General features: G+C 33.7%; 1 protein-coding gene across 1 annotated transcript in view; it reads left to right on the top strand.

Annotated features, from left to right (window-relative positions):
• Positions 1-22,156, top strand: part of LOC143222033 (metabotropic glycine receptor-like) — a 206,039-nt gene extending 183,883 nt beyond the window's left edge. Inside the window, exons 10-11 of the mRNA XM_076447861.1 lie at positions 14,905-15,084; positions 16,430-22,156. Of these exons, the coding sequence (XP_076303976.1) occupies positions 14,905-15,084; positions 16,430-16,738 (489 nt within the window). The 3' untranslated portion in view covers positions 16,739-22,156. The remainder of the gene's footprint in view (positions 1-14,904; positions 15,085-16,429) is intronic.
• Positions 22,157-22,815: the final 659 nt, after the last annotated feature.

The following is a 22,815-nucleotide window of genomic DNA, read 5'->3' as shown; positions in this document are numbered from 1 at the left end:
AATACGCCCTCTAACTACAAAAGGATTGAAAATGAAATTTTATGAGTTATCTGAATATGAAAAAGTGAATGCCTCTTAAGCTGAGCAAGACATAAACAGACTAGACACATTTGAAGTTAAGTAAATATAATATTACTTGATGACGAGAAACCCATTTGAAATAAAAATGTATCTCAGAACAGGCTGTTATGGGTATTAACACTGTTATTGATAAGACGAGAACAACTTTTCGACCTTCCTAGGTCATCTTCAAGTTAAGAAAGAAAGAATTTGAATGTGACCGTTGACGGACACATGTCTCAGGGACGAGAGTATAAGCGCTTACGGAATTGTAGGAGGCGTGGCAGGTGGATTTTAGGTTATTAATTAATATACCTATGCGGTTAGAAAAGCTAAAAAGCGCTCTTCTGGATTTAAAACCAAGTAGCATTATCTAAGATAGAAAACCAGCTTTAGGAATGGAGCTTTCAATTTCGCGAAAGTTCTATTTTCTTTCTCTCACAATAGTGTGACCATGTGACTAATCTCTCAGTCGTAACAACTAGGGCCTGTGACATAGAGAGATCTCCAATGGAAAGACTTCAGTGCATTTCTGCCGATGGAGAGAATAAGGATAAAAATTCTGTATGAGAGATGGAATTAGAGACAAGGACAAGAAGTCATGTCATGGACAAAGTGTTTTTATGCCAGAAACAGTCGAGAAGCAAATCAGATGGAAATTTCCACTATTTCAGTATTGATAAAAATGGCGAAATACCTCATTATGTACAGAAAATATAATATAATTGCGTATCACTCCCTCCCCACCCCCATAAAGATTTAAAATAAACTACTATTCAACACAAACTAAATAAACAATAAAACCCTAAAACTGAAATATAGCATTATACATATCATGGCAACAACAATGTTTTTTTATTGTTAACAACAGTATATAAGAGGAAAACCTTTTAGCAAAAAAAAAACTACTCTTTAATACAGAAATACATGAAAATACCCTTAAACGCTGAATATACTATTACCCTTCAGTGAAGACTTTTTAACAAAGAACATAATATACAAGTACTCAGTAATAAGTTTAAAAACATATAACTAATAAAAATATAGGTAAAAATAAAACAAGAAGAAAAACACACAAGTATAGTGCTAACTTTAACAGTGAAACAAACAGGACATTTTAACAAAGAATTATAGGTCTCTGAATTATTATGTTGTGTACTTTACGTACTGCTACTTCAAATAACCGGAAATTTTAATTTTATTCAAGTAGTTAATTAACTTTTAATATGTATCAAATTTATGCTATTTTCCCAACAAGACTGATACATAAAATTTCATTTTTAATACAAATATATTTTAATATACAAACATAAAAACAATCCAATTTATAATAACAGCTATTACTAATAGTTATTACAAATGACGGTTTATATACAACAGTTTTACAAACCTACAGACAATATGAGTTTTATATACGATCTAAAACTAAATATTTAATAAACGATCCAAGTCTACAACGAGCAAATTAATTCTGAGTTGATATTTTTGCTCCTCGCTTAAGCTAATGACGCCTTTCTGGCTAGCCTCACACCAGTTAAAAGTTCACTTTTTATCGAAGAAGGTATCTAACTTTCTCGTAAGAACAATAATGATTAAACGGTTTGTAATGTTCGAAATTTATAACGTTCTTAGTCAAATTCTGTAGTTTTCCTATCAGTGGACGTTAATCAGAATGCCTTTAGCGTACTGACTGTAAATATCCAATAACATTCTCTTCTATCTCTCGGCTAGCCGCTTTTTATAGGAATCACGCTTCAACAATTATCTAGCGCGTTTCCGTAAAAAAATATTGTTGATTTTTACTTTCAAAAACGTTCTACAAATTTGGAGAACAGGAGGGACTTTCGCAATACAAAACAAAGAATATACGTTACGTACTAAAATGAAACTATATGGAAACAAGAGAGGGCACTAAAAGAAATGTACAACTGTAAATTTATTCACCTCCCTCCTTAGAGAATTAAAAACTATCTAACGCCAATTTTTAACTAAGAAGTTACATATACATTGTGACCAACACTGTTAAATACATATACAACTTCAAAAATCATGACAGCATATAACAAAATGAATACAAATAATCTTGTGATAATAAAATTACATAGCACGTGAAAATGAAGCAGCACAGATGTAATCAACCCCTTTGACATGGATTATCTTTAAATCATATTATTGTAATGTTAAACTTCTGTTTTTGCTCTTCATTTGGTTAAAAAACGTCAACGGGTTGGGTGATCAATGTAAATGACAATGGGTTGTTGTAAAGCATATATATAGCATATACGTATACATTGAAATGTTCTAACGCTAACATTAAAACCATTTTTCTTCTACAGTTCAATAGTTATTTTGGTAATAATTAAACACTTTATAAAAATAACAAACAAGGTGTTTAAAATATCTGTCATCTAATTGTAATAGAATGGCACCAGCACCACAATCGTTGGCATCAAAAGCTAGTGCAAAAGGCTTATCAAAGTCAAATGCCATCAATATAATATAAGTGCACAATAAATATTTGACCTTTTCAGAAGCAAATTGGCTTGTTTCAGACCGCTTTAAGTTTTTATTTTTCTTCAGTAGGTTTGGTAATGGTACAGAGATGTCAGCAAAATGTTTACAAAACTTTCTATAGTAACCAGCTATCCCTAAAAATCTCATCAAACTTTTCTTATTTGTAGGTGTTGGATAATTAACAATGCAATCAACTTTGGCTTGAATTGGAGCAACTTGACAGTTACCTAACACATGACCTAAGTAAACAACTTTGTCCTTACAAAAGTCAATTTTTGCCAAATTTATAGTGAGACTGTATTTCTTAAGCCTCTGAAAGACACTACCTAGTACACATAAGTGTTATTTCCAGGTGTTACTGTAAATTACAATATTATCAAACTAAATTCCAACATCTGACAGATTGTTAAGGCTTTTGATCATCATTTGTTGAAACGTTGTCTGAGAATTTTCATCCAAAATGACATTACACTGTACTGGTATAATCGATCAAAAGTAAGAAAAGCAGATATTTCCTTTGCTCTATCTCTAAGAGAAACAGCCCAGAATACCTTCAGCAGGTTACATTTTGTGATGTAACTGGCTTTTGCAATTTTGTCAAGATAATCCTCTATTCGAGCAATGGGATAAGAGTCTATCTTTGTCACAACATTCACTCTGCAAAAGTCTGTACAGAATCTAACTGAATGATGATATTTAGGAATCAGTACACAAGGTGAAGACCAATCACTTTTACTAGGCTCTATAATTCCATTTTGTAGTATATAGGATATATTTTACCCATTTTCTAAGCCGTGATTGGATTCATATAATAAAATGTAGTTTCACAGGAGGAGCATCACCTACAAGAACCTCATGAACAGCAATGTTGGTTTGATTAGGAACATCCTAAAATATACACTCATATTCTATCAGTAAAATAGAAAGTTGATTTTTCTTTTCAGGAAGCAAGTGATTGAGTTTGGCATCAAGATTGGCCAGAATGGACGCAATTATTCAGATTGATGTTGCATTCATCTCTAATATTTTCAAACTTATGGGCGTCTGAGTCAAATAGACTGTCATCAATATTAGGAAAACACTCAAGAGCTAAAATATTTTCACATACATCTCAGATGTGATGGAGCTTTAAAAAATTGATATGTTTCTACAACATAGTCTGTCTCATTGATTTTCCAAATAACCTCATATGGACCATGGTACCCAGTTTTTAGTGGGTGGTCCACAGTTTGTAACAATACTAAAGACCATGTCACCGGGATGGAACATACGCTCTTCAGCTTTGTAATCATAAATGTTATTCATTCTAGCTTAGGATGACTTCAAGACACAAGCACTTAACAACCTGGACCAAAACTTCGAAACATAATCCAGTAAGTGCATTTCTTTCGGGTCATCTTCTAACCACTGTACAGAAACTTCAGAGGACCCTGCACTTAATGACCAAACACCAATTTGAATGGGCTAGGCTGAACTGACTCACGAACAGCAAATAATAATAAATTAACTTCTTCATCTCAATCCTTCTCATTATCGAGGCAATAAATCCGAATAATTGTTTTCAAGGTAAAATGGAATTTCTCAAGAGCAGCTTGTGATTTGAGATGGTACGCACTAGATTTAATATGTTTAGTATCAAGCTGTTAAACAACCTATTGAAACAACACAGACTTAAATATATTCCCTGATCAGATTACATTTCTCTGGGCAAGCCAACAAAAGTAAATAAATGGATTAAAACCTTAAACATTTTTAATGCCATTTTTCTTAAGCGTATAACTTCGAGGAATCGAGTGGATGCACACATGATAATCAACAGATACTGGCTCCCTGATAAAGTTTTTAGTAAAGGTTCAATACAGTCAATAATCACGCAGCTGAAGAGTTCTTTGAAAGCTGGAATAGGTTTCAAAGGAGAAATGGGAATTTTCTGGTTAGATTTCCCGATTAATTAATTTTTGACGAGAAAAATATCTCAGAACTTTATACTTTGAGAACGACAATTTGATAAACTATAGCCCAGTCCTCTGAAACTGGCACATTTGGTGGTCTCAGTATTTTCATGAGCACATCATTTTAAAAAAGTAACCATTTTGAACTTTCTCCAGTTCATCTTTTGAGAATTCATATTTAAATAGTGCTGGGATCTGCAGATCCTCTTTTTGATCAGCAATCAGTTTGCTTCTTGCAAACAAAACTTCAGCAGATGAACGTTCTGAGATAGTAAAAGTTGGCCATGGACTTTCAAAAGGGGGTAACATAGGTATCAACAAAACATGTAACAAAATTATGGGATATTTTTTTCTCGTCACACACCAATAAATTGTCACTACGGCAATCATTCACAAGATCCCTGTAAAATCTAAAAAATGTCTGAAACAAATCAATAATATCATCTTTTGAACATATCTCTGCCATTTGACTTTGGATTAATTTCTTAGTTTAAGCTCGAGTTACAGAAACACAAGGGAAACACGTCTGGATTTTTCTCGATAACAACAACATCATCCTTAGATGAAATAGTGATTGGCTCACTAACGATCTTGGGTTCGACAACAACCTTTCCCCCAGCCAAATCGTTTCTCAACATAAGGATACACCATTGTTTTACTTCCACCACAACTAGACCCGAAACTAGGTCTGATGTTAAATGTTATGAACAAGAACATTCACAAATCCACCTTCAGTACACTGAACAATAACAAATTCACCAATGGCAGAACTTGAATCTAAAGGCAATACACCTTCTAACAACAGTGATTGGATCTCATTAGTATTATATAAAATATGTATGAACATGGAATTAACAGTGTCATTTGTCATAGAAACAGAACCAAAAGACACAGAATGTCTACATACCTCTCTAACTTCATCAGCCTTTTCTTCAGTGGCTAAATCAACAACGTTGAGTGATTTGGTGAAACACGTTCATATGTGGAAACAAACACACTGGGTTTCGCCTCCTTCACTTTTTCAACCTCCAACAATCGGACATTACAAGACCAGGATTTTTACAAAAATAACAGACAGGCTTTGATAGTTTAAATAAAACTTTATTGTGACCGACTGAAAATTTTGAGCCGTAGAAGCTGGATTTCCTCTAAGAATCCTCAACTTTAGTGGATAGGACAGGTACACGTTGTTGCTGACATGGCAATAATTTCTTTTTATGATAATTGGTTTTATAAGCTAAAGTGTAATCATTGGAAAAAGCCGCTGCTTCCTGTAATGTTTCAACTTTCTTTTCATCCAAATAATTGTTTAGATTGTCACTTGCACAGCATTTAAATTCCTCAATTAAACATAACTGTCATATTTTGTCTCAACTATTGTCAGTATGCATAGAGTTACACCAGCGATCAAAATAAACTTCTTTTTTGGTGAGCGAATTCCATATACGTTTGGCTATTTTGCTTGTGATAACCTCGAAACCTTTAGCGATAAGCCTCCGGTACTAACTAGTATACTTTGAGGATAGCTGCTCTAACCTCAACATAACTAGTACAATTTTCTTGAGACAGAGCAGTATAAGCTTCTTGAGCTTTACCAGTCAAAACACTCTGTAATAATAACAATAACTATTTTTCGGTAGACCATTTAGTGTTTGAGGAACTTTCTTAAAATGTTGGATATATTTATCAACATCATTTTCACTAAATGGTGATACCTTAATATATAGACTGAGTTCAAGCTTGTTGAAGCTCAATTTCTTTGAGTTTTAACTAGATTTCTAACTTAATCCCAACTCTGGTTGGCTAGTGGAGACACTAAAGTATTTCCCTTATGCTTCCCCAGACAATAAATCATCATCGACTAATATTGAAGTTTATTTTTCTTATTCATTTTTTAACCTCTAGTTGTAAAATTGTGACAGTTTCAAGCAATTCACCTTTATTCAATTTTTCTAATTGTTCGAGAGAGTATGATTCAAGAAAATTTTGACAATCAGACGTAATCAACTCTTGTTGGCACTGATAAATGTAAATTGTAATATGATACGAATTTTAATTTATTTCAAATTTTGTCTTTGAATTAGATCCGAGCCTACAGTTTATTATGTTACGTATTATAATATATTTCGGACGAGTCTCTGATTTATTATGCTATGTATGTTAACTGAAACTTTGAATTTGAATCTGGAAGTTAATAAAATGTTAACATGTATCAAATTTATGTTATTTGCCGACAAGTTTGAAACACAATTTCTTTTTCAACAAAAATTTAATTTAATATACAAATATAAAAACAATACAATTTATAATAACGGTTATTTCTAATAGTTATTACAAATGACGGTTTATATATATAACAGTTTTACAAATCTACAAACAATATTGAATATTACATACGGTCTAGAACTGAACATTTTATCGATTATCTAGGTCCATAACGAGCAAATTAATTCTAAGTCGATATTGTCACACCTCGCTTGATTGGACTCGCATTGCTTACAAGTTCACTTCTTACAGATGACAATATTTAACGTTCTCGTAAAAATATTAATGCTCGAAGTTATTCACTGAAGTTTAACGGTTTATAGTGTTCAAAGTCTATACGTTCCTGATCAAATTCTATAGTTTTCCCGGTTATTACCGGGCGTTGATAAACATTGTAGCTCTTAGACCTATAGCATTCTGACTGTAGCTGTCCAAAAATACAAATCCTATATCTCTCGGCTTGTCATTTTTTATATATCAATCACGCGAAACTCTAGAACCTTCATGAAAGTTCGCTTGCAACAGTATTGTCAGTCACTAGTATTAAATACACGCCTAGTACATTGTTGATTTTACGCATAAAATGATCTACAAATTTGGAGAATATGCGGGACTTGCGCAATATCTAGTCGATAATATATGTCATATGCAAAAAAAGAAAACTGGCTTGAAATAAGCATAGAAATTAAAATAAATGTGTGTGTGTTTTTGTCATAGCATAGCCACATCGGGCTATCTGTTCGGAAACACCAAGGGGAATCGAACCCTGATTTTAGCCTTGTAAATCCGTAGGATTACAAATTAAATATGGTAAATCTTTTACACCACTAAGTAACACTATCTCAGATAATATAAGCAACAACAAATAACACTGTTTTATAAAGGGAGTTTTAGGTCTCCAACGGAAGGTCCTCATTACATTTCTGTTTTCAGATGAGAGGAGGAGGGGAGAGAAGGGGATTGACTGAAAAAAATGGAGAGACAAAGAGAGGAAGCCTCACCAATACCAAGAAATTCTTAAGCCAAGTGTTTTCATTCCAAAAATAGCATAGAAATAAGCTACACAAAATTTCAAAAGTTTCTATATCATTAAAATTGGTGAAAAGTGCCTGATATACACTCATATCAGAAGTGCATATCCATCGAGTAGAGATTATCAGAAATAGCAGTCGAAAGAAAATAAGTATTCCATTAGGGAAAAAACCTGGACATTGGTCACTGGTGACCGATCAAGCGAAAAGACAACCGTGAAGCTTGTCAGACAATGTCCCAGCCTACCAACTCCATCAACGACATTCGATTTATCCCATCGTACAAACAAAAAACATTCCAAAAACTATCGCATGGCAGCTGACCACTGGTCTGCCAGTGTATTAACTGAGATCAGAACTCCAAACAATTAAATTTTTGTTTGCTTGTCTATTTTTACAAGACTTCCCATTACAAACAATTGCATGTGTTTAGTTTGTTTTTGTCAGGTCATTTACAACTTTGAATTTACAGAAACCGAAAGTCACGTTGCAAGCTAAAAATCAGTTTTATCAAATACTCTAATGATTATAAACTGGGGCGAATGTTATTTTATACAGCAATCTTAATTCAAAGTACTTTGCGTAGATTAGCGTAGATTTGCGTAGTACTTTGCGCAAGCTAAATTCTTATTATCTTTTCCATGAACTGAACCTGGGAATTAATTGGGAAGCTTTGAAAGCTATGAAACAATCTTTAGATAGATGCTGTGTGTTTGTTATTAAGCAAAACGATACACAATGATCTTCACATCGTGATTGTCGAAACTCAGTTTTTAACATTATAATCCCTTAAAGCTGAGCTACCGATGAGAAGGTAGGTGATACCGAGAGACCAAATCCTATGAATCCAAGTTATAACACACACACACATGATTAGCGCTCATAACATAACCAATATTGTAAAAGTGAAGAGGTGACTTCTGAAAAACAAATCATATTTTACGAATTAGTCCTGTTATGTAATAATATATTGGTCTTAACTTTCTCATTTGGAAATATAGTTATTAGTCAATTGTTGATTTACAGCGTGGAATATTAGAAAAGTACCAATTACTAAAAGTGTGGCGATACTGCGACATCATACGATACTGGTGTTTTGAAGCTATGTTACCATTATATCTATACATGGGCAGATACGATACGATTTATATATCTTCACGAAATTTGGTAAGCTTTCAGTGAACATTATAAGTTTTTTTCTTTTAGAAAAAGTCAGAACATTTTTATACAGAATTTTTTTATCAAAAACATTACATGTAAAGTAACATAGCAAATTAACAACAACAAAAAGAACATTAACTTGTTAATGGTATTTTATCTTGTTATTTGCCGTTTAGTTGATCAAACCTAAGAATTTGAAAAAGTACTGTGAAGTGTAAAGTACTTAAATAAGACAATGTTAGTATAAATTATAGACAAGCCTGCCAAACTTTGTAACAAACAGTTTGTACAACTTGTGTATCTAGATGACTGTCGTATCACAGCATCAATATTTAGATCCGTGTAGTATCGACTACCATGATGAGATACGTAGCCCTACTAATTACTTTCTATTACTGTACATTACTAAAGTGTGTAATGCATAACACAAACTACGAATCGCGAGTAAATCATTTAGTAATTATTTTTTTATTTGAAAGTTGATTTCTAATGCCAAACGTGGAGAAGACGCGAGCCGCATAAAGCAACTGCGGTTAAACGTTCTAAAGAAAGACTTTTGTGGGCAGTTCCAACCAAATTTCGTTCTGCAATTTTATGTTGTCTCGAGATTTTGTCCACTTTTATTGGCCCGGTGTGGCCAGGTGGTTAAGGCACTCAATTCGTAATCTGAGAGTCACGGGTTCGAATCCCCGTCACACCAAATATGCTCGCCCTTTCAGCCGTGGGAACGTTATGATGTGACGGTTAGTCCCACTATTCGTTGGTAAAAGAATAGCTCAAGAGTTGGCGGTGGGTGGTGATGACCAGCTGCCTTCCTTCTAGTCTTACACTATTAACTTAGGGACGGTTTGGGAATATATAGCCCTCGTGTAGTTTTACGCGAAATTCAAAATCAAACCAACCCAATTTTATTTGGGAAAGATGTTCTATTTCTGTGCTTTTTATTTTTTTTAAACAAAGCTATCAATAATTTTCATGTTTTAGAGCTGTATAGGATAAATGCTGTTTAGAGTTTACAAGAAAACAACAGTCTCTAAAGACAAAGATTAAACAAGCGTTTTTTAAACCCTATTTAATGTTGAATAATCCATTTCGTGAAAGAATATAAAAAAAGTTATAAATTACCTCAAGAAAAACTCCTGTTCGTCGACTATAAAGTTTATTGTAGAAAATGTATATTCTTGTTCAGGTTTGAAACCATGGCCAATGACTATAGGTTTATTGTAGAAAATATAACTTCCATCATCAGTGGTTATATATAAAAAAAGTGTGAGCGCTCAAACCTTCATGGAAATATTGTTGATGATGGAATTTAATTGTATTCTAAAAATGGTTTTCGTATTACCGTGTTTTTAATATCTATTATCAAACTTTGTTTCCATCTGATCGATAATAATTTTACAGTGTGTGCTTTTCTTATAGCAAAGCCAAAGCGGGCTACCTGCTGAGCCCACCGAGAGGGAATCAAACCCTTGATTTTAGCGTTGTAAATCCGTAGACACACCGCTGTACTAGCGGAGGGAATTAATTTTACAGCAAATATTCACTCCTTAGGCAAAATGTATTTTGTTCAACTTGAAGCCTGTTGGTGGATATAATATAATAGCCACTACACACTGTTTAAGGTTAAAGTCACACTCACTTAGCCAAGATCTATCTCTATCTAACAAGCCCGGCATAGCCAGGTTGTTAAGCCCCTCGACTTGTTATCCGAGGGTCGCGGGTTCGAATCCTCGTTGCACCAGACATGTTCGCCCTTTCAACCCTGGGGGCCTTATAATGTGCAGTAAATCCCACTATTTGTTGCTAAAAGAGTAGCCCAGGAGGTGGCGGTGGATGGTGATGACTAGTTACATTTTCTCTGGTCTTACACTGCTAAATTAAGGACGGTTAGCGCAGATAATCCTCATGTCGCTTTACGTGAAATTCAAAACAAACCAAATTCTATCTAACCAGCTTACTAACTACATTTTGAACGCATGTTTGTAGCCCGACAGAGGTCTAGAACTTTCCATACATATGGAATTGTATGATATAATAACATACAAAAAAAAAGAGATAAACCTAGAATGTTCGAGTAGCATGGCTCTATAATATAACAGTTGCGATTCACAACAATTGAACCTCATGATGTATGATTCAAAAACTGTTATGAAAACAGCTCTACAAAGTGTGGTGTACTAGTAATGAGTGGCATATAACAAATCGGTAAGGTGAGGGCTACCTGTAGTGAGCGACATGTAAATAAATAGGTAATTTGATGACTTATCTCTGTTTTCACTATTATCCTACCTATTTTACTACATATGAATAGTTTTGCGTAGGTTAAAGGTACTTTGAATATATATATGTGTATGTTATTTTATATGTATCTCATCAGTAATTCACAAGCCTGCAATGGGTTTATTGTCTTGAAATATTTACATGTTCCGTAGTAATTCTAGTACGTTGAAACCGAAAATGATATCCATTTTCTCCATTACGCACATATTTTTCACAAAACATCGTATGTACTTTCATACATTTCACTGAAATCGGATCCCATTTTGTCATACTTAAAATGTTGGCAACCGCTGGCTATAGATTTCTCTAGACCAATCGTAAAAGACTTATCGATCGTTCTAGAACTCACAAAAGCCACACCACTAGTATATAAAAGATTAACAATCCATGTGACGTGTCTTTTCTGGGCAACATTTGTTTATGCATGTACTTTAACATTATTTTTTCTTTTTTATGTCATTTATTTACTGTTGCGGCAACAAGGGGTTGTGTAAATGACCCAAACATATTCTGCTATATTTGTGGTAAAGAAACAAAGGCAAATCGTTTCAAAATTCGTCAAAAAAAGCACATTACATACATTTTTGGATGAAACATGGGGACCAAGACAAATCATTGGCTCTGCACAAAATTTACAACGTTCAAGTCTAAAAGTTGAGACAGTGGACTAAAAATTAGAAAATTTCTTTGCTTTTTGGAGTTCCGGTTGTCTGACGTGAGCCTAGAAACAACAAGATGACTGCTATATTTGGTCATGTGTCGTGCAAGGCTATAACACTCATAACAAAAAGGAAATTTCTTACATAAACCTTCAATCTTCTATAAGGCCCGTTGCTCATGGACCTGATGTATCTGTATCAACTCCACCGGAGACTCATTATAGAGTTTAATTTGGTTCTGCATCTGATATTAATACAAATTATGATAAGGAATGTTTTCTTTCTGGAACGTTTGGTGAACCCCAATTTGTCATATGGAGTGAACTTAATGATTTAGTAAGAAGTTTGGACCTTCCAAAGGATTCTACGGGGATTTGTGGGTCCAAACTTTGGGCTAAGAACTTACTTTCTCCAGGGACACCATTTTACTGGTATAGAAATCGTGAGAAAAAGAAATAATATTAACTTGTTTATTTTAACAATATTGCTGAATTAATACCAGTGCTAGGAACTGCAATATTTGAACCAGGCGAGTGGCGATTGTTACTTGATTCCTTCAAAGGAAGTGTAAAAAACGTTATTTGATTAACTTGAAGAAGACTTACAAAAATTTCGAACTTCTTTTCGATAAGGTCAAAACAAAGAATTTGATTTGTTATTTTGTTGCAGAGTGCCAAATAATCACTGTATAAAGAAGCAATGGCCTCACAGAGTCAGCCTGATACAAGGATGGAAAAACATTAGATGTGAAAGTTTGGTTGACACAAAAAAATCCCTATTAATTCCACTTCATCTAAAGCTAGATTTGATAACGCACTTTGTAAAAGACTTAGACAAAGATTGCGACTTTTTCAATTATTTTTATGGGCAATTCCCAGCTATTTTCTTTGAGTGATTTACTTTTGGACTTCAGAGTAGGTAATTGAGTTCGGAAGTACAATGAGAAAAGTTAAAACATAGATCTTATTGAAATTTTTTTAGAAAACAACAAGGATCCAAATTACATAAGTTTTGTCAATAACATGTTCAATAAATTCAAAGAGTAAGGTCATAAAACGAACTTGAAAGTTCACTTCTTACACTCACGTATTGACTATTTGCTTTAAAATCTCGGTGCTACCAGCGAAGGACAAGAGAAAAGGTTTCATCAAGACACCATGGAGTTGGAGAGGAGATATAAGAGAGAATGGAATTTCAGCATGATGCTTATCATGGAAACTATATTCAATATATAAAAGAGATACCACAGCACGTAGTTTTGAAATCAAAAGACGTAGATTTCACATATTCGTTTGACATGTTTGTTTGTGGTGTGTGTTTTTGGTAACAAACATAATAATCAAAGATGTTCATTATGGTAAACGAAATAATAATTTGATCTAAGTACCATTTTTTTCTTCCTGATTTGTAAAAAATTATTACGTGACAAAAAAAAAGAGTATTGTTTTCGAAATCTGTGTATCTGAATTATGGAAAATCCGTCATTAAAACGAAACAAATTCACAGGCATGTGTAGTCAAGTCATTTTAAAACTGTTGTATATAACTCATTTAATTATATTTAACAGAAATCTTTGTTTGTTCTTGTCGTTAAATGCCGTATATATCATGCTATTATGTGAGGGTTAGGCGTGGCCAAATGGTTAGTGATCCGTTGCCGCAATGCAATTCACGCTCTCAGTTCATAGATAACTTATAAGAATGACTGTTTAATCACACTATTAGATTAAAGTAGCCCAAGATTTAATTATAGGTTCTGTTGGTTACCTGTGTTCCCTTCAATTTATCAGTCCAAAATTAGGGATGGCTTTGTAGGTATAACTCTAGTGAAGTGGAATGTTCTGAAACAAAGAAAGTTATTATGTTGGTTGAATTTAAAGCGCCAAGCGCGTAAGGCGTGCGACTCGTAATCCGAGGGTCGCGGGTTGGCGCCCGCGTCGCGCTAAACATGCTCGCCCTCCCAGCCGTGGGGGTGTATAATGTGACGGTCAATCCCACTATTCGTTGGTAAAAGAGTAGCCCAAGAGTTGGCGGTGGGTGGTGATGACTAGCTGCCTTCCCTCTAGTTTTACACTGCTAAATTAGGGACGGCTAGCACAGATAGCCCTCGAGTAGCTTTGTGCGAAATTCCAAAACAAACAAACAAACAAAGAATTTAAAGCTTTCTGTAAACAGTTATAGAAACACAGTTACGTTTTGAAACATCTGTTATGTATATAAAGACTTCTTGATTTCTGGTTATTGTTTACCTGTGTATGTGGCATTCTAACATAACAATTACCTAATAAGTGGTAGGTTGTTTTTTTGGTATGGAATTCATATTTTCAGCACAAAAGCGAGCGTACTGGTTTCTTTTGAAGATCTTTTTAGCAATTGTCATTGATGCATATTTTATTGACTCAAAGCACCTGAATATGGTAAAAATATTAACAATAAAAACTAAGGAAAGAAAAAAAACGTTAAACGTTAAAGTCAATGCCTTATTATTATGTTACAATACGCTTATGGTACTTTTACAAGATTTCCGCTTGGTTACATGTATTGTATCTTGGCTAGTAAGTTGCTACTTGTTTAAAAAGGAAAAGATTTGCTACTTTATTGATAAGAACAAAGCTACACTACGGGTTTCATAACCCGCTTTCGAGCACTGTAAGTTCGCAGACATACCGCTGTGCCATTAATGAGCGATTTTTGTTAGTTTATTTTGTTGTTTTTTTAAAAAGAAGAACATTTAAAGTGATCATAAGAATACAGTATCGGATAACTCAAACTGAGTGGCAATTATACCGCGTTGACACATCTGTCTCGTAATAGACAAGGATGTTTGGTTAATTACCTTTCGTTTATAATTTATTTCCACTTTGTAGTTTTGTGTGACAGCATGTTTTATTTTATTTAATCGTGTTTTATGTAATGGTCTTTGTTTCATGTGGCAAGGGTTAATTTCAAAATGTCATGTAAAAAACTGAACTCTTTTTAGTTGTGGTACCACTACCGGCCTCCGGATCCCAGTGCACGGCCACACACTCGACACTTTTCGTCCTTTGACGTCCACGATCACCTTCCGGAAGCCATGAAGCTGCACGAAGCAATCATGTCTAATTGCGAGCTGGACCTTGCTGATATCAATCTATCCGACATGGATCCCGAAGATGTTACAGTAAGCCTAGCTAAGATAGTTTAAACAGAGGAAAAATTATTAGACTTAAATCAATGTTTCTACTACTAAAGACGAGCGGATTATAATATGTAATAAAAAGTTGTATAGACTTATTTACTGTCTAGTCCAGGCCAGGTGAAATAGGTTTAAAACTATTTTGCAGAAGCTGTAACTTCGCCTATGTGTAGGGCCAATTAGAGGTGTGGCATTTGTTGATTTTTAGAGCCCGGCATGGCCAGGTGGGTTAAGGCGTTCGAATCCCCGTCGCACCAAACGTACTCATCCTTTCAGCCATGGGGCGTTATAATGTGACAGTCAATCCCACTATTCGTTGGTAAAAGAGTAGCCCAAGAATTGGCGGTGGGTGGTGAAGACTAACTGCCTTATCTCTAGCCTTACACTGCTAAATTAGGGACAACTAGTTGATAACCCTCTTGTAGCTTTGCGCGAAATTCATAAAAACGAAACAGAATTTTGTTGTATATAATACCACTCTAAAACCTTAAGCATTCTGTTACATATTTCCATATGAACAAGAAAAACTTCTAACGTTTAGAAAATAGAGGCCTAAGAACTGAGTGGGGCATTAGAAGTTTGATTCATGTTTTTATAGCATCAATATTTAGAACGTTCTTGAACACTAAAGCTAGAAAAATCTACTTTTATACAACAGATAATTGCTAAAAATACTTTTTATTTTAACCATCGTGTGGCTAGGGGCGCTCGAGTCGCGGGCTGGAATCGCTGTCGCACCAAACATGTTCTCTCCCTTCAGCTAAAGGAACATTGTAATGTACAGTAAATCCCACTATTTGTTGGTAAACGAATAGCTTAAGAGTTGACGGTGGGTGATGATGACTAGCTGCCTTCCCTCTAGTCTTACACTGTTAAATTGCTGGGGTGAGTACATTTATTATACGTTCAGGTTGCTAAAGAGCATAATAATCAAGAGGTGAGGTCAAATCTACAAGTGTTAGAAAAGTTAATTTAAGAAGATATTCATTATTTCAATATTTTGTTTATGTTAAAAAGAGTGACCATGTAAGATAAACTGTTTTGCACTAAGAAACAAGTGTAACATGTTTAATTTTCATTTTTCACTTTGAAATTTTTCCCCCTTTTGGTTCCCAAATTTCTTCTAGTTTGTTATTTTTCAGTCGTATTGTGAATTTGAGAAGTATTTATATTAGTTATGATTAATAGTGTCTCATGCTATTTTTTCAGAAAGTAACTAAGCACCAATGATTTTTAGTAATTAAATGTATAAGTTTTACATATTTCTTTTTTTTAATTCAACGTTAGAGGGAACTCGCCGATAGTAACATATATATTGTTTATCTACAAGGCTGAGCTTCGTCGTGTTTATACTCAACTTCAAGTTCTCCGTAACAAGACCATGAGGAAGGACAATCCACACATTTCCAAAAGACGTGGAGGGCGAAAAGTAACACACAGAAGGTTTTCATTACAGGCTTTTCACAAACATAAACAACAACATCACGATTACGACCACGAGTTTACCGAAATATCAAAAACTCCCGAAGAGTCAGTGGCGAGTGTAGAGGGCGCTCCGCTCCAGGGAGATAGACTGTCGATCAGAAATGAAGATTTAATGGCTGCTGCATCAGTCAGCTTTAAAAATGGACTTAAGTAGAAAGCACCACTCGGTGTATATTCAAACACTAATAGATGCTAGTTGGGTAATTCAGTAGGCGTTCTTCATATCAATGGAAGAAACTTTTGATTTAAGTTATAGAAACCAGTCTTTGATGCCGTATTAAAAATTTAGAGTGCATTTAGCCTGTAAAGTCGAATCATTTTTACCATTATAAATAGAAATTGATGTGAAAAACATTCACTTCAACATTTTTAAAAGCTCCAAACAATAATATGTTTCATGTTGTGAAAAGTACAATGTAACTGTAAAATAATTTATTGGAATATCTAAACTCTATTTATCTAATGTATACGTTCCTTATAGAGAACATAACCGTGTTCCTGATTTACAAATGTAAAAACTAATAAGAATAGTATTTTTACGTGTTTAGCAGAAAAACCGTTAGTTAAAGTTTCTCATTCATTATAATATAATTTATATTATTTAACTTTACTGGCCTTCATAGGAGAAGAGGAACAATTATTAGATTCAAGAAATGAAATCGTTCGGGTAAAACTAGGTTTATATTTTCTCTGCAGAATAGTTTTATACAGTTTGGTGATAACTGCCTCCTTCTGCTGAAAGCAAAACATGGGAGTTTTGTTTTGTTTGTTAATAAAATATCATATATATCCACTGTTAGATACAAAAGCTTAAATATGTGTTATTTCACGCTAACTAGTTCGTTAAACTGCTTAGATAGGAAAATTACCATAATAATATCAGAGTTTATTTATTTCTGTTATACACAAATGAAACTTCTTACTTGTCTAAATAAAATCTATTTATTATGTGAACAGTTAATGTAATAATGTAGACAGCAGACAAGTTAAAGCTTATAAGGATATAATCGTTAATTACATGAATTCAGCGACGCAAAATGTAATTATTTAAATTGGAGGCATATCAAACATCTAATGATAACATACTTTATAGGTAATAAATGTGGAGAAAAAGGCCAGTAATAAAAAAATAAAACAAAGTGCAACCTTATAGTTTTTGTTGGTCCACTATTGACAACTCTTATACATACATGTACAAACCTGACTGTTTGCAAAGTTTGGATTAAATTGTGTAAAATTATTATGTTAAAAAAGTAACAATTTCGTTCTTTTAAAAAGGGTCTATAAGCGACATAAAGAGCCATTTTTCTAATGCAAGTTTATCATTTATCAGTACTCGCTTATGGTACACTAATTCGATTAATAAGGTGAGCTAAAATTATTTTTTACTTTAAAATTTGTTGAGACCATCTTGTGATTGCTGCACTGAAGTAGAAAAACCCAGAGACCGAACGAATAATAACATATATTACAGCACTTAACTGTAAACATTATTTCTTTTTCTCTGTATCAAATTAAGACCGTTATAATTTATTGGTTTTATTTATGTAAAACGGTTCACCGGCTTTAAATAAAAGTTGTTGACAAACATTGAAAAATTAATCTTTGTTATACGTATCTCTACCATTTAAACCTATATATATATTTCTAAAATAGGACTCAAGTGTATTTATTCAAAGTTCATTGTGTAAGGACCTCAACAGAGTGCTTTAAACACATTTTGGTGGATAAAATAGGATCCTTCTTGTAGGGTAGTTTGGTCACTGTAGACAAGAGATTGACTGTTGACATAATAATGCAGCAGAGCCATAGCTGTTAGTGATAAAGTTAATATTAGTGATATCAAAGTACAGTCGTGGGGAGGGTTAATCTTACGTTTGATAACTAAAGATGTCTACTTGTAAGCGAATTCAATATTATATCGATAGTTGAAGATTGCTTTTATAACATTAAATGTGATATTTGAAAGTTTCTGTGGGTAAAGTTAACTTTATAACCAATAACAGTTAGTGAACTTAATAATGATGTCTGAAAACTGCTAGTGACCAGGTTAGCATTGTATCTTATAACTGAAGATTGCACTTACGATGGTTAACTATTTTATGATAACTGAAGCCATATGTTAGTGAGGTTAATTTTGTATCTCACCATTAAAGATTGTTATTGTTGACGTTAACTTTGGATTTTATAACTGAAATTAGCTGTTGTTGAGGCTAGTTTTGTATCTCACTATTAAAGATGGCGATTTGTAAAATTACCTTAATAACTAAAAGGATTTGTTGGAGATGCAGTTAAAATGTTATATGATAATTGAAAAAAGTGTTGTTGGTGATGTAAATGAAGACAGTTATCACTGTATAAAAATGTTATATATTTCCTGCTTACATTTATTAACGAACAACTGAAGTTTTCTACATTAAAGCAATACAAAGGCACACATAAATCACTTCACAGTAACTTCTTTGTGGGATAACTGGTTTTGTGTTCTGATATGCAGGTTTTATTGAAGTGTTCCCTCAGTTTGCACTTTGAACAACAGCAAATTATGTAGTGATATCTCAACTGATAGTGAAACACTACGATCTTAACATTTACATGATATGAAAACGGTAGGTCTGTATAATCCAGTTAAACACAGTAACAGACCGAGCACTACCCACTGGTTACTGTGCCGAATTGTTGAGATGAGGTTCTTTGGTTTGCATACTTGCGTTAGGAAATTGTATTTTAAAAAATCACATTAAACCCTATCTAAATGTGGGCACGTTATAACAGTGTGACGCTTAAATAAAAAAATCCAACAAAGAAATAGACAAATAATACAAATCTTATAAAATGTGGACTCGCCTTCATAATATTATTCAATTGGTTAGAGATATAGAAAATATATGTGTATATATATATATATGATTGTCAGCAAGACAGTCGGTTTTTAACGTTTATTATGCTGTTTATAATCATTATTTAATAATGTTTATTTCATGCAACCCGGAGATCTAGACTTTCTAAATGAACCAGCAGCTCAGTAGAGAATATAACAAGTCAGTATAGAAGCTATCATAATCAGGCTTCACCAGGTTAACGGATAGCCAGTGGTGGATGTTCCTCTATCCAATCGTCATAAAACGGTTTCTTGTCGATGACGTGGGGAACATGTGAATTGATTCAGATAACTTGTAATGGATATCTTGTTCACAAATGAAGTATGTTTTATACCATAGCTAATAAAGAACTTTACATCTTTGAAGAGTGCAAAGGACAGTGTTTGAGTTGAGACAGAACGCTGTTCCAGTTGTTAACTTGTTAGGCAGATTTGTGCAGTATAGAATTGCTGTTCGCAAATTGGATATTAATTCCAACCGTTCCACTTGTTAATTTTTAAAACTCGAGCCCTGAATGAAAACTAGATCCAATTCTATTTGCACAGAAAAAAAATACACGAATATGGCAGAGGTGCCATCGATATGCTGTTAATCAGTAGTATTACCATGTGAACGATAATTAGTTGATAACACGCGTTCCTATAGTGTTCAAACAGTTAGCAACTTTGTCGAATTAAAAGGTTTCAAGCAAGCTAACTAATCATCATTCTCACCGGATTTAATCCAATTTTTCAACCATGTGATATTTTGGGAAGATTCTTCTATCTACGTAACTCAGACTCAACATTGTTGATGAATTGGAAGCAGAACTGAGGAGTAGTGGGTCATATTACCATTTAGTAACTCTTTCCATACACGCAATATGGCGACTTGCATTAATGTCCGAAGTGATTCTAATTAACAAACGTCTTCTAATTCGGCTGCAGAATCTATAGTGCCAAATAAACGTTTGTGAATGTAAACTTCAACAGTAGACATCTACATGCCATATCACATGACTGGTCATCTATTATTTGTTTGCATAAAAATAAACTCAGAGACACTACTGCATTATTTACTGACAACAATTGTGCCTCTTCATAGCTAGAATATCGAAAACTGGTTATTCTTTAATTGTTCTACGCCTTATAAATATTATTCTTTAATATTTCTAAACTGGTTAATAATCTTCCTTCACCGTGCATAATTATAATACATGTAGTATGTATGTTTTCATAATGAAAGTACGCTGGTGTGAATCATCTACCATAGTGATCGGATCTCGTATTCCTCTTCTGGTGTTTGACATTACTGATTTTGAACTACGTTAGGTGTGTATATGAAGCGTTGACAGACCAATAGTTTGTGTCGCTGTTGGACTAAACGTGTAGTATTAACTCAAACGCAGTGTTTAATCTTCAAGAGTTCAATATTGGGCAATCAAATAATATTACATTTTTGGTTATTTACACATATGTAGTGCTACAAAGAACTTCAAAACTTTTATCCGTAACTATTCATACAGGTTTTAGGTTTATATTTAGATTTTATTTTTGCACCCACTAGAACAGGAAATTTGGTGTGTTTTTCTTGCTTCAATAATGTCTATTGTTAATTATTAATTGAAGAAGTTTTATGAGAATCAGTGTTTCCATTGCATGTCTTTACTCCGTTTTTGTCAAACGCAATTACTCTTTGTCTCATCTTCAAGTGTTTGTTTGTTTGTTTGTTTTGGAATTTCGCACAAAGCTAGTCGAGGGCTATCTGTGCTAGCCGTCCCTAATTTAGCAGTGTAAGACTAGAGGGAAGGCAGCTAGTCATCACCGCCCACCGCCAACTCTTGGGCTACTCTTTTACCAACGAATAGTGGGATGTTTACGCACTAAACTCAGTATGTGTGCATGGTAGATTAAGAAAGAAATAGAACCTGATTGAGGAACAGAAAGTGTTCAACATTAAAGACTATACATATAGCCTTACTAAATGGTTGTTCCAATTGCACTGGATATATATTCCTTGTCTGTCATGCCATATTCTTTAACACTCTCCTTGTATAAACGTAGCTTTTGTTTTATACACAAGAGACTGTTTGAGGAGATAAAAAGCCAGGAGAATTCTGTTGCTATTGCGCTGGCTACAGTCTGGTAGTAACGAATATGTTCTCGTTATTTATTGACTGAAACTCTAAACCGTTGAGTATATTAACATTACCAGTTCCTGTCTGAAACATTAATTCAAATTAACATATTAGGTATAGTATTCATTGTACTTTCTGTATTCAAAAATGACCAAGCAATGGGTCTTTCATACTCTTTTTTTTTTTAATAGCAAGAATATGTAAGTTTGTTGATAAAAGCAATGTTTGCCCTTGAAAATTAGTTAACTTGTGCTTGTAGAAAGGTTTTATTTAAGATGACAGTTAAATTTCTTATTACAGACACGAACTGTGTTAAGCTTTAAGAAAATTTTTGGAATTATGTAACTGTTGCCTTTATTAAAGATATGAATAAAACGTTTATTAATTCAACTCGAATAATTGTGAGTAGATAGACTTTGTTACATGAGGTAATTGTTGTAGTGATAAATCAGTCCGTCTCATTGTACACATTGCTGCCACCCTTCAGATTTTGCACCTGCCTCCCCCAAAGGTACTGATACTTGTCATACTTTTTTCATACAGAACTACGTTTTGTAATATATAAGAAAACTAAACTACTCTCTAAGTCAAGTGTATTCAAGGTGTAAGTTACGTGTATGTTGAAAAGTATCATTTGTAATGTTTAAGAGTTGAATATGTAGTTACCAAAAGAAAGCATTAACTTGATATTAGTGTTTTCATCACCTTATTGTTTAAAGAAATATGAGAGAAACAGGGTCGATGTGAGTGCAGCAGTGCTTTTACACAGGGAGGCAGCTTCTTTATGGGGCGTGACTGTAAAAATTTCTATAATGGCGGAAGAGTGGAATTGTGTAGTGGGCAGCAGAGTCAGCGTTTTCTCATGGCAGTAAAACCCATCCCACCGTCTCTGGTGAGATCCAACACTATGTGATCGACTAGCAGAATAAAAAGATCATAAATATAAAAAATCCAAGAAATAACTTAGCTGTAAATAACATAAATGTAACGGTGGAGCTTACCAACTTCACTACAGTAACAGAACATGAAAATCAGTTCCATAATCCTTTCTTCTTCTCCTATGTGAGCCATATGTTTATTCTAGTTTGTTTTAATTTTTTCTGTGATTTAGTGTAACTTTTCAGTTTGTTGCTTAAAGCATTTGTCATATTATAATTTGAAATAGCCTGAAATTTTAATTTTCAAGTTAATTTAATGCCGATATGTATCACACTTATGATATTTGTCAACAAG

Source organism: Tachypleus tridentatus, chromosome 8, assembly GCF_004210375.1.
Source record: "Tachypleus tridentatus isolate NWPU-2018 chromosome 8, ASM421037v1, whole genome shotgun sequence".
NCBI classification, from domain to species: domain Eukaryota; kingdom Metazoa; phylum Arthropoda; class Merostomata; order Xiphosura; family Limulidae; genus Tachypleus; species Tachypleus tridentatus.
This window is presented reverse-complemented; position numbering and strand designations above follow the sequence as displayed.